We start from the raw sequence: 17,775 nt of genomic DNA on the forward strand, positions 1-17,775 counted from the left end.
TGTGAGACAATATAATTTTTCAAATCGTATGTGTAGATATTTTTTCAAAATTTTACGTTGTTAGAAAGAGAGAGAAAAATATAAGTATTTAAAAACTATTATCAATATATATTTTTTTAATGTTCAAAATTAAAATTTAATAATGAGAATTACTTTGACAAATTTCATATACTTTATTTAGAATTAGTGATCTAATTGTTATTGTCTCTTGTTATTGTCAAATTACATTTATCTTTTGCAGCTTCGCTATCGCAACAAAACAGTCCTAGAAGAAGCTTGATTCCACAACCTACTTATCGTCAACGATCCACTTCCTTGACGAAAGCCAACGAACGTTCGCCATCGCCCAAGATCGGTCGCCGAGTTGATTCAAAGACGCGATTGAACGTCTCAAATTCTCAAGGTCGATTAAATGCGGCCAGCTCGAAAACACAGCTAAACGACTCTAGGACGCGCCTGAATAAATCCGATTCGAAGAGTCGTACGAATCTTGTTGAGTCCAAGATCCGTTTTATCTCCAATTCCACCAGTAATCTCAGTAACAACTCGACGACGATGCGTCGGCAAGCGACGACAAAAGCATCGACGCGACTCTCGCCAATCCAAGGCACCCCGACAAAACCGGAAAAGGCGAGCTCTCAATCAAATATAAAAAACAGGAATTCTTTGAGGCAATCTCCTACAAAGACATCGAGAATTTCACCGCGGAAAAACAATGTTACTACTACTCGAAGAGACAATCAGAATAGAAATTCTAGCAAAGAACGTGTTCTTTCGCCATCAAAAATTCCCCTGAAGACGAATGGTTCATCGAGTACCAGCAGGTTTATCTCAATGCCCGAACAAAGCTCGGAAAGATTTGTGAAGACGGGCAAAATTGTGAAAGAAGGTAGAAATGACAAGCAGACAGCTAACCAATCTCTTCAGAATGATCAATCGTCCGAACTGAATCCAAAAGAAAGCAAGGGAACTCTTGAAGGGAACTCTTCGGGCAATATGGACGAAATGGATCTCATAAATCTGCTGAAGCAAACCTCGCAAACAACTGGCACGTCTGAACGTTTAGTGAATACTACCACGACCACGGCAGTGCAGCCGTTACATATCGATGCGAACACGCTTCTCGTCGAGCCAAATCAGCAGAAGGAACGATCCGAAGGAACGTCCAAATCTGTCTCTCCTACATTCAAGGGAGAATCACCAGTGCCGGTTTCGATGCAAAATACAGCATCGATGCATCAGAGACCCGTCGAAAATCAACCAAGCAAAACGAATCAAGCGAGTAATAATCCTGGGAATGATAATAAGGATTCTTCCATCGGTGCGGAGAGTAACACCATAGGACATATTAAGAGCGGTAGCATTGGCCAATCTACGAAGGTTGTCACCAAGGTAAACGGTGAAGATCAGCGTTTAAACTCGACTCATCAGCGTTCGAATCAATCTTCTGCCAACCAGCATTCTGGTAAAAATCAGAATACTCGTGCATCTAAACAAAGCGATGGAAAGACTCTGGGAGAATCGGAAACGATAGAGGTGAAGAGCAGCACCACGAGTAGTAAGGTAGCAGCAGCCACTGGTGAGATTTCAGTGAACGATAAGATGCCAAACGTAATGGAGAACGATTCAAAAATTGCTAGGACAGTCGAAAAAGCGGAAACGGCGATGAATAACGCGACGACGGTAAACAACACGACAGCGATGAATAGCAAAACGACGAGTTACAACAACAACGTGAATTCCGCGATCGGTGCAGTGAACGCGAGTGTAAACAGTGGTGTTGTGGTACGAACGAGGAATGAGAATCGTGGTAGCGACGCGTCCCTGAAGTCATCTACCGGTGCATCCACGGGTTCCATCGAGAGCGTACGGTCGACGGATACAGGAGTAAGTGTGAACACGGTCAAAGGGGTGTCCTCACCGAGGGAGAAAACGGGTGTGCACATGGTGAAGCGTCCGCAAGAGATCGAGACGCTTAGCGGCAACATCGTCCACATCGAGCAGAATGGAGAGCCAACGTGAGTCTCAAAATTTTATTTTATTTTACTATATTAATATTTGATTTTACTTTATTATATTATATATAATATCATGAATATGTTTATAAATATTTTTTAATTATGTATTGTGTGACGTATCATGGTTTATTACAAATCTATATGTTCTTTCTCTCTTTTTAACATTTGTTCTATATTTGTTTATTTTTCTTCTTTCTATCTTTATAGCATTGATTTATACTATTAAACTGTAATTATATATTATCACTGTCAAAAATAATGTGTAGGTGAAAAAAAATATAAATCTAATGTGTTGATTAATGATGTTAATTTATTATATAATAATTATATATCGTCACACAGAAATATAGCGTTAAAGATCTGTACTTCGATAAAAAAAGGATTCGTGCTTATTGAATTTATAAATTTTTCTTACAAATCGCGTGATATGCTGATTAAAGCTCGCACGCATGATTCTATTAATCATATCGTTATCGCCCATGCGGTAGATAATGAATTAAAGCTATTTGCTCCGAATGTAATGTCTGATACATCAGGTATTTCGCGGATAGTCGTGATAGATCAGAAGATGAAATTTCGGCAGGGCACGACAACAAAACATCACTCTCAATTAAATAAACTACTTTCATGACACGATTGCGCCGAAAAGAATAGTGATGAACGTCGAAATCTCTCTCGAAGCTCTCTAACTCTGACATGCAACCACTTTATAATGTGATATATCGATTTTACTTGATTTCCTTGTAATTTTTGAAACTTTTGAGAGGAGTTTTCTTTTAAAATAAATATATAAATTATATTTTTAAATTTCGATTTTTTGAATATAAATTATAAATCTTGATTTAAAAAGAAAGTATAGAATTAGATATATATAATTAGGATAAGCGGGATTATTATCATGTTCACAGCCTTCAAATCATGTTCATTTTTTACTCGCTTTGCTATTGTTGAAACGAAATTCATTTTGATATAAATTTGAGATTGTTCTAAGGAGCAGTTGTACGACATGAAATGATTAGTCGCATATTTTATCGCACTATAATAATACTCTAAAAACCTGGACTCTTACAATTACTCGTTTGCAATATTGCATACAGCATTGGTCAAAAGCAAATGTAATACTTGTATTAAATTGTTATAAATCCGATTGTGTTTAGCACGCGAATAAAACATTATGATAAAAATTAGAAAAAAGTCATCATAATCTATAATATTTTATTATTTTAATATTTGTTTAATTTGTTTATTTTATTATTATTTTAATATCTTTTTGTAAAAAAAGTTTAATGTAAAAGTAAGATAAGTCTATAGTTTATCTATATTAAATAAGTAAATCTAGAATGATGTTCACAAGTATAGAATATGGAATCATCTTATTTTTGGACTGAATTCACACACAATTTGCTATGAAAATTTCTATATAAAAATGTATTACTTACGTACTTTAATATCATAGAACCGAGTAGTTTAATTCAGTGTAGTGCTAAAAATATTTCGTGTATTTTGACCAAATCTGTATACCCTATTACAGCGATTGTATATCGAATCTCTGACGAACGTACATGGTAAATTTATTCGTGTAATATTACAATTTCGCGAGATATCTTAAAGCAAATCGCGGAGCCATTGCGTTACTGCGCAGTTATTTATTCATCATTCTGCTTCCAAGTTTGATCCGAATTTTGTAGTACTTTCTTGTATGTACTTTTCAAGACGCGGATTCACAAACTTAATTATGTTTGCGTGATGTAGACGATACTCTAAGATTCTTGAGATAATTAATTTTGGCAATTAGCCCGTTAATTCATTGCGCGTAATCATGTAATTTATCTCGCGTGGTAGATATTTGCACGTTATTATCGTTACTAATTCTTTTTCTTAATAGAGAAAGATGAGGATATGAAATAAAATCCCAAGTATTTCCGCAATATATTAAAAATATAAAAAAAGTTGATAATTATATAGACTGTTTTCCCTGTGCATGAGAGTGTTTGAGACGCACTTTTGCGTTACTTGTAGTCGCTATTTAAATATAATAATTTTTCAACATATAGCGCTGCAACGAATAAAATAGTATAATTTATTTGCTTGAATAACAAAGGAAGAATTCCTCCATTTTTCTTTTAAAACTTTCTCCAGGCAATTTAGATTTATATCATATTTTCACTTCATTGTATAAATAGTGCAAATTTCACTTTTTTATAAATAACGCAAACTTATTTTTATTTTTATAAATAACGCAAAGAATATTTAATAATAGAATTTTAATAATAAATGGAAAGAATTTTAATACAAAGAATTTTAATAATAAATAATTTTATAAATATACTTTATTTTTATAAATAACGCAAAGAATATTTTAAACTGACTTGAAAAAGTTAGATTATTTTGAAAAATGTGAATATATCGAAGATATATTGAAAGAGTGAATAATGTGTGTCAATTCTTTCAGAAAAATTTCGAGAAAGACGATTTCGAGAAAACTTCTTTCGGAACAACTTGACAATCGTTTACAATTGAAAAACTGATATGACGCGATTTTATTATTGTAGGATTCGCGCGAGCGATGCCCGCAAAAAACCGTATGTATTTTCGCAGAAAGTTTTCGCTTCGCCAACCAAGATACGAACATGCCGAAGAAGTTCTCTGTCTTATCTATAGTTTCGCGCAAGATTCAAGAGTTCCTTCACCCCAGTTAGTTATAAACCTCTCTACCTTCGGTCGAAGAAGCCGAGGTGTGTCTATCGATCGTGCTGAAATTTACATCGACAAGCCACCGTGGACTAGCTCAACGGGATAATAAATTGAAAATCCCAAAAACTTTTGTCAATCCTTTTTTGCTGCCATAATGACTGCCATTCTAAGTTTCGATGTTTTAACCGAAAAAAGTATTGTTACGACGGTTTCTTCAAGATATTATGAAATGAACTCGGTTGATGCTTCGGTTATCTTGCTTTTGAGATAATCGAGTAAATATTTGCGCGATTTTTTTGAAATTTGCATAAGCTGAGCCACTTTGATAAGCTTTGTGCAAAGATTATGTGAAATGAAGATTACTTTGAATAGCATTTATTAATTATAATCAGTTATATAATTAATATATTTATTAATATATTTTAGATATTTGAAAGTTTTCAAATGGTTTATTAAAATGTTTCGCAAAAAATACAAAAAATTCAAAGAGAAATCAAAATATTTTAAACATTGATCTTTAAAGATTGATTTTTTGCAAAACGTTAGCTTTCTTAGACTATTAAATTTCATTATTTAAACTCATTTATATTTATCGCATGTTAAATTAACTCTATGATTGCAATAAGATTTGTGAAATTTAATTTAACTACCATATAAATAATGAGCTCTAAGGTTTCCTTCCTTTAATTTTCAAAATTAGATGTTAATGAATAATGAATAAAGCCGCGCTAGATCCGCCTATAAGGCGTACGTTGCACCTCATTCATTATTTATTAAATCCGCACATTATATCTACGTGCACATTATATCGTGCGTTGATCAATTAGGATATCAGCGATGATCAGTTCTTTAATGTTTTGATATTGATGTCGCATCTCGCATTGTTCGCTCATCGAACGATTATTACTCTTGTAATTGTATGGAGATTAAATTCTTTCTGTAAGATACTTTGCATTGGAATTTTGTGTGATATTATTACTGACCGTTCCAGTGACTCACAAGACGGCAATAGCGTGACGGTGTTGTAAGCTTTCTCGCTAACTAATGCCATATTATATTATGAACATACTTTAATTTTTTTTTTTCTCTAAAATAAATTCTGGAAATCTTTTGAAAAGCACGCACATATTGATTTTTAAATTTTTATTGATTTATGATATTTTGAAAAATATCTTTAGAAACAAGGAATCTTTAGAAAAAAGAAATCATAAGATGTCAATAAAATAATATCACAATAAAATCACAATAAAATAATAGAATATATAAGAATTTCGAATTTATATTACAAACTAATTATAATGCTTAAACTTTTCACCTCTTTTAAATCTCTTTATGTAATATTACTAATAAGAATATAAAACATGTTTTACGATTCTTGCATGCACATTTTGAAGGAATGCGTCACGTCGACGCGAAAAAACATCTTAATTCGATAAGAAGGATAATTCTACAAAAATTGTAAATTACTCGAGATCTATTGTATTTAATCACGCAGTGCTAGTAAAGAAGCATAAGAATCGATACACTTATATTTATGACCTGTTAAAACATTTTAAATCATCCTCTTTTATATTATATACTTCAATATAAATTATTATATAATTAATTATATGCTTCAATATAAATTATTTTATTGTTATTTCTCAATATGTCATTTTATTATTGCTAATAGTAATGTATATTTAAATATATTTATTCTGCATTATTAGGACTCTTTAAAATTCGATTGATATTTAAATGGAAATTTGACTGAAACTTATAAAATATAATTAAAATAATAGATTTTTTTACAAATTTATCTTTTAATCATGCTAAATGTTAAAAGATAAATTTGAGAAATAATTTTCTACAATAAGCTATTATTAAAAGAATACATGAAAGATATAATACAAAAATATATCCTTAGTTTTATGAAATCAGTATTTTTTCAAAGAGAAATAATTTTTGTCCAACAAATTTATTTGATAAAAAAATCGAACGTGTAGGTAGGAAACCATCCTTATATCTGGTGATTGATCTCGCACGCGAGCCAACTCGTCCACGATCTCTCGTTGACTTTTGTGGAACGCTAAAACGTTTTTTGCCGCAAAGATATGTCGCACTGGAAAATGCAGTGTGTGTGGGCGATCATATACAGCAAAAAATACAGCGTTCTACTTCTTTTATGAACGATTTTTTTGCTGTATTTCTTCTTGGTGACGCAAGAAAATAGAAGAATTTCTCGTATATCTATGTCTGATATTATCTGAACTTCCACTCTCATCATTATGAAACACTTTTTTTTATTCTCAAGATACTTTCTACGTTTGTTTTATAGTATTTATATTTAAAAATTACAATCGATTAAATTAATTTCCTTATAATTGATTGACGCAACTTATGTTGCTTCGTATCTTAATCAAAAATTATGTTGATTGACGCAACTTATATTGATGTATGTGAAAAATTATATATAACAAATGTCTATGCCATTTTTGTAAATAACAATCGGTTAGATCATTCCTACTACAACAATCGATGAAACTACTATGTGCTGTTTATGTATGTAAAAAAACTACTTTCATGAAAGTTAGATTACCTATTACCAAAGAAAATTGGAGTTAATTTGAGGCAATAAAAATTAAAATAGATTCGAGTTATCGGAGAATGATTCGTCTAATTGAATTGCGGAGTAAACTACTGACCACAAATTTGCACACTAATAGTATAATCGTTAGCTGTAAGATATAAAATCTCGCTAGTAATTCATAGCTACTAATTCATAGCAGTATCTAATTAAATTATTAATAATATGTATAGCAATATTTATATGTTGTTTGGAGTATATGCATGCATATACTTCAAACAAGTTAATTTGAAAATATTTTCTTAAAATTAAAGATTTTAGCAAGGCCAGGAAAAGTATTAATATTATTTAACTTGAAATTTAAATATGCTAGGAAGTTTAACATTTCTATCAAATGAAAATTGAATGATGAAATTGAAAATGAAATTTTAATATGCTAGGAAGTTTAACATTTCTATCAAATATTTTTACTATTGATATTTTAACTTTGTATAAATTCGACGTGAGAATGCTTGAGATATTATTTATTTCATAAATGTCTTTAATAGATTTTTATTCCTATATATAAATTTTTTGTGGATAATAATAATAATGTTATTTAAAAAATACATTAATACATGTCAGATATCTCTTTATATTTAAAATATATACTATTAATATATTTATTATATTTTATTAAATTGGTATAAAAGATCAGTAAATCCGTAGAGAGCTTATATTTATTAAGAAAAAAGTCTCGAGCATTCTGAGGCCAGTCAATATATCGATTACCGATCAAACCTATCCACACTTTCACAAATTGGATGATACGCGGCTAACGAGCTTTAGGGGGCTTACGCGCGGATTTTTGCTTCGCGAGCAACAATCGGTGAATTAGAAGAAATGTGGCCCGTGAGGGGTAGGTTTAGGATGTCGAGAAGCTATAAAGAGAAACGAGAACACACAGGCCGAGCGAATGAAATACGGGTGGTGGCGCGAATCGACCTTGGCCGCACGCGACGAGCCGCGCCGCGACGCCTCGCCGGTCATTTCACATTACCACGTTACGTCAATTTTCGGTCGCACCGTCTCTCCCGCCTTCCTTTCTCGGCACAAGCCATTTATTTGATACGATACCTCCTTGTATCAAGGCTACAGGAGATGACCGATGAGCTTCCGATAGAGGCACTGATCGATCACTAATTATTATTTCTTCGATTGTTTTACGAAGCGCAATGTGTAGAGAGTAACGTATACGTGTCCAGAGAGTAACTGATATTTCTCGTAAAAAAAATTCCCAGACTAATGATATTAAATTATTAACAAGAGACTCGTTAATGAAATTTCGAAAGAACACGACGAAAGAGAGCACATGTTTTCGTATCACGCGATAATCCGATTTATTATTAGGTGATCTGCATCTGTTGAGTCATACGTGGTGTTATAATCGGGTACACAGTACTTTTTATACACAAATATTGGTATTTATGAAGATATTTTGTGACATATGTAACAAAAAATATAATATTAAATTAATTGTATTATATGTTAATGTTATGTTAATTTAAATTGGAATTTTTATTCTAGAATATATTACTTTACTTGCTAATTTTTTGCTTCTTCTTTCTGATATTTATACAGACTTATTTTAAAAACTTATTTTAAAAATTTATTTTATATTAGTCACAGCATATATATAATACTATAAAGAATTAATTTAATATTTATTAATTAAATATTTATTAAATATATCATTTTCTAAATTTTTTATTAACAAGATAAATATCAAAATCATTTTTTGAAATTATTAATTATTATTATATTATTTATTACTAACAATATATATTACAATATATATTTACAACAATATATATATTTTTTTATAATTAGAAAATAATAATTATTTGGAACTTTCTAAGAAATAATTTAGAAAAACACAAAAAGACATATTATTCAATAATTTTGTATAATTATCCATTACTGTCTTAATATTATTACAGCAACATATAAATATTAATATAAGCATATAAAAGCTTGTTTTATTCTATTATACATCGTGCTTAAATAAGTTATTATATATAATTTGACTATGATTGCACATACGTCTCTTTCATTTTATTAAAGCACTTTTGTGTTTTTTTATGTAAACTAGTAACCCATTTCCCACAATTCGACATAATTGAGCCGCTAATCTTTGATAGCGCGTGGAAAACGTTACGGTATACACCGTACAACGCGAAAATATTAAATGCGAAAGTACGTTATTAAAGATTGAGCGAAACGAATTTTAATGTAATTTGCATAGCGTTATACACTCACGTTCTTTGAATCCAGTTCTTTCATTCCTTTAATCACTCTTTTAGATTAGCCTAATTGCATTCTGTATCCTCGACTAACAACAGAATATAGTATGTAGAATATAGTATGTAGATAAGTGGATTGATTTGCAATGTTAATAAAAATATAAGAACAGTTTTTAATTTCTGCACAATATGAAGATCGTAAGAAGATTTAATGTTCTCTATCTGTATGTTGAGTGGTTTTATCTAACATTTAAAATTTGACAATTAATAAGATAATTAATATACATGTCAAAGATAAATTTTCGTATATATATTCTTATGTGACAGGATTGAATATTTCAATTTTATTTATCTTTTCTCTTCTATTGTTTTTAAATATTAATACGTCGATTTAAACATCAGTTTATCAATAGAAAAATTATTTTTAACTCGTAGATAGCATCATATGGGACTATAAATAAATGATGCTTGCGCGTATTTTTATTTGCATGCAGCAATTAGAATCATGAAATTGCAAGAGGTATTCATTTGCATTAAAGAATTGCATTCAAGAATTTAATCAAAAAGAAAACGGATAAACACTTATGCTTTTACACATTATAAAATATTAATTTACACTACTTTCTTTTTATACTTTGTCCTTAAACTTAGAGATCTATATTTTCTCGATTGTTAAATAAAGCTTTCGAATTAATAAGAGAAAGAAACAATTTTTATAACAAAATAAAAAATACTTTTGTAACTTGTCGAATATATAAGATAAAATTTTCAAATAGTAATTAAAAAAAACTTCTTTGGTAAGATTGACATACTAAGATAATTATCAAAACGCTAATATTAAGGTGTCGTAATCGCGTGTCTTTATGCCTTTTCGATCTTTATGCCTTTTTGTTTTTATATGCGTAGAGAAATTTCAGGAGCACTGCTCTCGTTGGATTTATGCGGCACGATACAAGCGGCATTTTACAAGGCAACGCGACGAACTATGGTTTTATTATCACGACAGTTATTAAAATTTGTGCGAATGATAATGCCGCTCGCGCGACACGAAACGATTCCGCTGCCGTAAATCTCAAGTATGGCATGCATTTTATTGCGTCCGAGTTTACCTTCCGGAAAGAGCCGTTTCGCATGCAACTTGGCTGCAATCACACCATTTTTGTAATATTTTTCACGTTTTATTGATTTCTGGATATCTCATATTTTGTTAATACTTTGAGAACTTACTTTGTATTTGACCTAATATTTAATTCCAAGCTTAAAACTATACATATATTCTTTTCTGACCTAAAAAAATATTTTTAAGAAAATATTAGTTTTATAAGTTACATAATTAAATATTCTAACAACAATATTGACCTAATTTACATACGTGCTAGATTTAAATCTAAGAGTTAGATAAATATTCTTCAATAATGAAGAAAGTAATGACGAAAAATAAGAAAGCAACGAAAAGTAAACCGCGTTATTTTCGATATAACGAACGCATTGTTGCGGTAATATGCGCGAGATTGTACGATCTGAGAAATTAATTAAATTAATTACGCCTGTTGCGGGTAATGCAAGTTTCATCTTACAATGCACATGCAGAAGTCAACCGAAAATCGTTTTAATTCCCAGGACAATCCCCGCGCGGATTTTCCCTGCTCCCATTAACGACGCGATTATGAGGGAAAGTGTTCGGTAAAATTATTTAATTGTAAGTCGAAGTAGACCACGGTATTTGTGCTTAATGATGCCTCATTTTGCGCAAACTTTCAGCCGCGTACTTTTGCTGCTTTCCCTTTCTCCCTTTAATCAACCGCGCAATTGGTAGATACGAACTTTTAGACACGTATAACTTTTAATGGTTTTGTCTAGCGTGTCGTGAATCGTGATGCAGCCGTGTAATCATCCGATCAATGTATCTTTAGTATGCCACTAGGATTAATCCTTTTCATGGCAAATTGATTTCTAACACTTCTGTTTAGAGAAATGCAATACATTTATTTTGGAATAAATTTTTGCATGATTGAGATGAACAAAAATGCGGGTGATAAAAATGCCACTTGTCAGATTTGATTCTTTGTTGAAGAATTTAAAATAGATTTAGGATAAAGAATCTGAATCATATTTCTTTTGAATAAACAATGAAACATCTCGTATCAATATAGAAAATTTTTTCCATGCAGTAAAATTTTTTTGTGAAAATGTATAACAAGTATGTCATATTGAGTGCAGTAAACGCAATTTATTAACATACGCAGAACGCTGTCGCATAATTTTTTCCCGCATGATAACATCGCGAGAATAGAATTGGGTATTAGTCAGTTTACTATAACTTATGAGAAGATAAAATAAATCCGAGATAAAAGATAAAAGAATGATAAAAATTAATTAATGAAATAATTTACTTAAAGTTTAAGTATATAAAATTAAAAACTATATAATTATTATATGTAAACGATAAATGATATCAAATTTTGAAAAAAATCTGATTATATTAATACGATGTATTTAAAATAATCGCGAGATTAAGCTTTTGTTAAATGCATTTCTTTATATCTTCAAGGATTTGTTATACTGTTGAACATTTGTATTTGGAACATTGCTCACATATTCCTCATTATGATTAGAATAACAAATATCATTATCCTTCAGAGAACTCGGAATAATTTTAATCTAAAAATAAACTCATAAAAAATTCGATAGCGATCAGCCTTCTTTTGATCAGCGAAAGTGCTCGCTCTCGTTAAGGGTTAAGGTGACGACGAATTACAAGCGCAACTTTAAAGCTCCAGTGATATAGTCACCGGCCGACACGCGCGTCGCCGCGACACACGCGTCGGGAGAAAATCGGCCGCGGTCGCGGCGGGTCCGCCTTGAAAACCGACCGGTTAAGGTAAAGAACTTCGTGTCGCGCGTATCGATTTCGTGGTCAGTCAGCTAACTAGCTCCGAGGGTCGGGGGTGCGAAGGGGATTGAAAATCTTCGCGTGACCGGTCGCGCGGGATCAGCCGACTTTACCTCTACCCTCGCCTGCCACCCTTCGTGGCCACGTCTTGCCGCGACTGCGGTAACCGCAATCACTGACCGAAGTCACCTGAGAACGGCCGCTGGTGATGGCCACTCGTTGACTTACAGACGTAACGTCACGATCCTTTCGCCATCGTTAGTCATCGCGAATTGTTATCGCCGCGATCTTTGATCTCTCTGGTTATTTTCGTCATTATTCCATCGCCGATGTTTTTTTTCCTGCCTTCACTAATTTATCAGACGCGTGTCTATCGCAATTTCGAGTTTCGCGATCGCGCCGTCGACGCCTACCGATCTTCTGGGCCAGCCGAGTTTCTGGAAATTGATTCTCTATCCTGCGAAGGAGCTGTGTTTAGGTAAGAGCTTTTCCGGACTATGATTGCATGCGCGAACAGAGGGATGAGACCTGCGCGGCTCTGAGGTGTATGCGGTTTTTGTGATGTGATTAAATCTGCTATGTGAGGGATCTTGCGTTTTTCGTCTACCGCAGCTTGATCCATGGGTGATCGAGTCACGAAACATATACCTCACACCGCAGTAAATATGCCTGCTCTTTTTAATGCGCATTTAGTGGTTTGCAGTTATTGTTTATCCATTTAACTTATAAGAATAAGAAATATTTGGGGGAAATAGATATAAACTGAGTCAAACTCATACACATTTAGTACCCACTATTGTAGTAATGTAAAGTGCGATTTAATACTCCGATAAAATTTACATTTTTTTTTCGGCGTACGTTTTTAATTCAATTCAAATATTATGCCCCATGAATAATTTAGACCGTTTCATCTATAGCTAAATGTAATCAATACTTTCTGATATTATATACATAGACTGTACATTTTACACATGACTCATACGTATACAGATGTATATAAGTGCTAATAACTATGCAGCTAATGCAAAATCAATAATAATCTTTCGGAATTAAATAGTTGAACATTTTTGCTGCAAGTCAATTACATAAAGTCAATTAAATAAAATATATATGAATCATTGATCCCTATTTTTTGATCTCCCTTACTTTTATAAAATTCTATTTAACATAGAGAGTTATAAATATAATAAAGTATATTTTCCTGTATAGTAATATAAAAAATTTGTTAGATGTTTTACAGAAAAAGTATTAAAATATATTATTACATAAACACCACTGATACATATAAATATATAAACTAAGTTATTTAAAAAATTAGAAAAATTAAAATTATGTTCTCTTTAGATTTTTCTGTAAAATATAATAATATTTAGTACTGGCCAGATATTTCAATGTCAATATCACGTTTCTATCATAGTGTCCTGGCTTCTTGCAACGAAAAGGAACAAGCAAAAGCTAGTGAAAAGCTATTGACACGTTGGGGAAGATCTCTGAGTCAGTACTCCAAGTGCTGCTCTGGCATGAGGTGCCTTGCTTGTCGCAGAGACCCCAAGAGTTTTCTATGGACCAGGAATCAAAAGAGAGCGATGGTGATCAACGATACTCCGCCACCGGTTGCACCATCACCTGCGACAAACACGTTGTCCTGTTGGTCGAAACTGAAATCGCGATGCAGGTGAAGAACTGTTATTCCACAATTAGAATTTCAATCGCATGCGTTTATCAGGTTATTACATGTATATTATTATTTTAAAAATAATTTGAGGGCACGAAATGACGCAATACGAATAGGAATATTGTGAAAAAATATTTTCTACGAATGCTTTTTTATCATTTTGTAATTTATTATCACTTGCTTAATTTATTTGTTGAGCTTATTTACTGAATTTTTCAGGTTGGTTTGGTTCTTGTAATCTCGCTTTACTATCTATGTTGTTCTACTTTGTTATTATATCGATTTTAAGTTTTTAGAATTGCGATTTATCCTTCGATAATTTAATCTCAATTTCAAAATTTTCTACCGCATTTTTCGTTAGATATTACTAATATAATTAATAATCATTGAGACATCTTATCAATTTTCTAGAAACTTTTCGGCGATTTTTGAGCTTGGGTATTATTTTAGTTATTAAGAGATTTTGTAGCTTCCCTGTTTGACGGATCTTAGGATGAAAATAAAAATTGCATCGTGCGATATATTTTTCCAACAGATGCTCTAGATTACAAGAGATCAAGTGTTGTACAAGAAAATCCAGAGTCGCTCCTGCCGAGTCTACCGTTTGCTGTCCACCGGAGAGAAGATGTGGTGCGATTTGTCGTCGCGTGTTCGGCTGTTGCAGTTGCAAACGCGCGGACACGCAACAACGCACAAAAAATACACGTGCCAAGCACAGTCTTACAAGTGTAGTGCCGCCACCCTTATCTGAGGTACGTGAATATTGAAGAATTGAAATCTTATCGAACAAAATAAGCTAATATTTTGTATCTTACTGTTATTCGTATGTAATAGAATTGCAATATTTTTTTTTATTCCTTTTTATTAATTTTAATATTTTAAAAAACTGCATATCAAATTTAAATAAAAGAAATAAATATACAACTTTAATTGAAGGAAGAGATTAATTATTATTTTCGAATAAGTGCCTTGAATGTAAAATACAATGAAGCAGTTTAATCTACTTAGAATATCCTAGACACGCACTTAGGTCGTGTTTCTTATTTATAACATGAGAACTTGATGTGCAATATATCGCAGGAACCAAAGGCCAAGTTACCAGATGTTTTAGTGGAGTACAATTCTGTTATGCGTGGCGCCATTCCTTGCCTCCCGGTTCCTCTCGCCTGGTTCTGCCTAATATGGAATATTTTATTACCAGGGACTGGTACGAATTTAAATCCTAATGCTACTTTCTCATGAAAAAAATATTCTTTCAAGAAATTAATTTCCAATTTTGCAAATTTTCAATTACAAGTGATTTTTTTCTTTAATATTAAATTTTTTTTTATATAACTAATTCTTTTTTTCACTTAGGAACTGTTTGGAGCGGTTTATTTGATTTATGTACCGGACAGCCGCGATTCTCTCCCGTTGCTGGATTAAAGTCACGACTGGGTGCACTTATTGTCAATCTTGTTGTGGGTGTTGGTCAATTATTTACTGTTCTATTTTGCCTCGTTGGATGGGGCTGGAGTATTTGGTGGGGCGTCATCATGGTCCGTTTAGCTAGTAAGTCTTCTGATCATTTATCGAAATAAAATTACGCCTAACTGCCAAATATTATATGTATGAAGTATTCAAGATCAATTACAAATTATTTGTAATAGGCACATATTAATCATCTAACTTTGATTTTATACATAATTTAACGTATATCTTCTTTGATGTATATCTCTGATATAAAAATAATTAATAATTATTATAATTATTATAATAATTTAAAATTGATCGTAAATTACATTTTGAGAAGTTATTGATTTGTGCTTTTTATAATTCTAATAAAATTCATAAATTTTCTGATATTGCAGGAAAATACAAACGGTTCAAGGCTTCGGAAGCTGCCAGCAACGATCTCGAAGCCAGAGGAGGCGAACCGGGTCCCCTGCCTCCCGGTGTGCCGAGCCAAGCCTTACGAGAGGTGGAAAGGGCACGATGATGCATTTTTAATAAAAAAGGGATTATGATTATTCTCCGATTGTCCAAAGAAATTTTATATCTTGTTCGACAAGCTTTCGTGCTTCGTTTGATATGAATCGTCATGAATTGAAAAATATCGTCCGCATGAATAAAATAATATTGCTGGTGCAGCTTGTAATAATGGTTATATATTTGCGAAGATGATATTAAGAGAGATATTTCAGACCAAAATTTTTCTCTACAGTTGAATCATGACAAAAGGTGAAAATTAAATAAAAATTTTGAAACAACATATTAAACTATACGATATAAATTTGATAAATAGGTAATTGAAAAAGGTCACCAATGATTAAGACGATCGAGTATTTAAATTTTTTTTATGTCATTCATTCCTCGCTATTTTTAATAAAAAAAGTAATTTTTTAATTGAAATTATTATTATAAAATACAATCTATAAATATAAAGAATTTCTCGCATATAAAGATTATTTCTCTTGTACAGTTAAACATATTAATATGTCACAATCCTTAATTTTAATGACAAATTTCTCAAAAAAACAACATTATTGAGTTTCATGTATGGGATATTTATAAAGTTTTTTTTTAAATTGATTATTATATGTTGTATATATATTATACTAAATTATGTTAAATAAAAGTTACGGTATCTTCCATTTTATAAAAAATAAATTTTATGACTTTAATAAATATCGTATACATTATTGAAATAAATAACTGATTATCTTTTTTAATTATATTATTAATTTAGATAAATACTTTTTAGGAAAGTAAAAGAGAAGAAAAGAAAAAAGATTAAAGTTCTTTTAACAAGTTAATAGAGTTAAAAAAAATCTTCAATTATTCAAGAATTTTATCGTAGTTGCCGATTTCAACAGTCCTGTTTGAAATCTCCTTATAAAATTAAAAAAAGAATTAAAATTAAGACGTTTATATAAAATAAGCAGAGGCTTTGCAAATACTCTGTATTTTTCTACACATAATGGAAATCTTCGTCAACAAAAAGTTCAATTTTTGTAAGGACGACGCTTGTGCGTGAGAAGTTGTGGCCTATTAAAAAATCCGAAGACATCCTTGAAGATTAATCGCTTTCAATGAAAGCATTTTAGAGATTCTTTCAAAATGTATTCGTTGCATCAATGAGAATAAATTATGAAAAGCGGATTTATTAGCGACAATGATAATGATATTGAATTAAAATTTCTTCGGTGAGTAGACATTAGATTTATATACATTGTTTAAAATTGATCTTCGGAGATAGATTATCACAATTTTCGAAGATGTGGCCTTAAAACGATATCGATGGGATAATCAATCGTTTTGAAGAAAACGCGCTTTATATTTTTACAAGCGCAACATATATACAAATATTCAACTACTCGATTATACTTATATTTGCGATTATTGTAAATATGAAAATATATTACATCAATTTTTAATGTAATTTCTATATCTATAAATTCTTATGTTTTCCTTTCTTTTTCCCATCCGTAATCACAGCTGTTCACATAGGCTTTATATATATATATATATATATATATATATATATATATATATATATATTTAAATATATACATATACATATTTTTTTTATTAAACTAATATATCTAATAATATAGTATTTTGATTAATTTATAAAAATCTTTATCAACAACTGCGATAACTTTTAT

The 17,775-nt window shown here is 31.3% G+C and overlaps 1 protein-coding gene across 3 annotated transcripts in view; it reads left to right on the top strand.

Moving 5' to 3' along the window:
- Positions 1 to 16,478, top strand: part of LOC105258126 (protein stum) — a 29,953-nt gene extending 13,475 nt beyond the window's left edge. For all 3 annotated transcript variants that reach the window (XM_025414693.1, XM_011269210.3, XM_011269209.3), the window contains 6 exons: positions 242 to 2,018; positions 13,871 to 14,128; positions 14,664 to 14,880; positions 15,209 to 15,335; positions 15,485 to 15,679; positions 15,979 to 16,478. In XM_025414693.1, the coding sequence (XP_025270478.1) occupies positions 242 to 2,018; positions 13,871 to 14,128; positions 14,664 to 14,880; positions 15,209 to 15,335; positions 15,485 to 15,679; positions 15,979 to 16,106 (2,702 nt within the window). In that variant the 3' untranslated portion in view covers positions 16,107 to 16,478. The remainder of the gene's footprint in view (positions 1 to 241; positions 2,019 to 13,870; positions 14,129 to 14,663; positions 14,881 to 15,208; positions 15,336 to 15,484; positions 15,680 to 15,978) is intronic.
- Positions 16,479 to 17,775: the final 1,297 nt, after the last annotated feature.

This window comes from Camponotus floridanus, unplaced genomic scaffold (genome assembly GCF_003227725.1).
Source record: "Camponotus floridanus strain SB8 unplaced genomic scaffold, Cflo_v7.5 scaffold88, whole genome shotgun sequence".
Lineage (NCBI taxonomy): Eukaryota > Metazoa > Arthropoda > Insecta > Hymenoptera > Formicidae > Camponotus > Camponotus floridanus.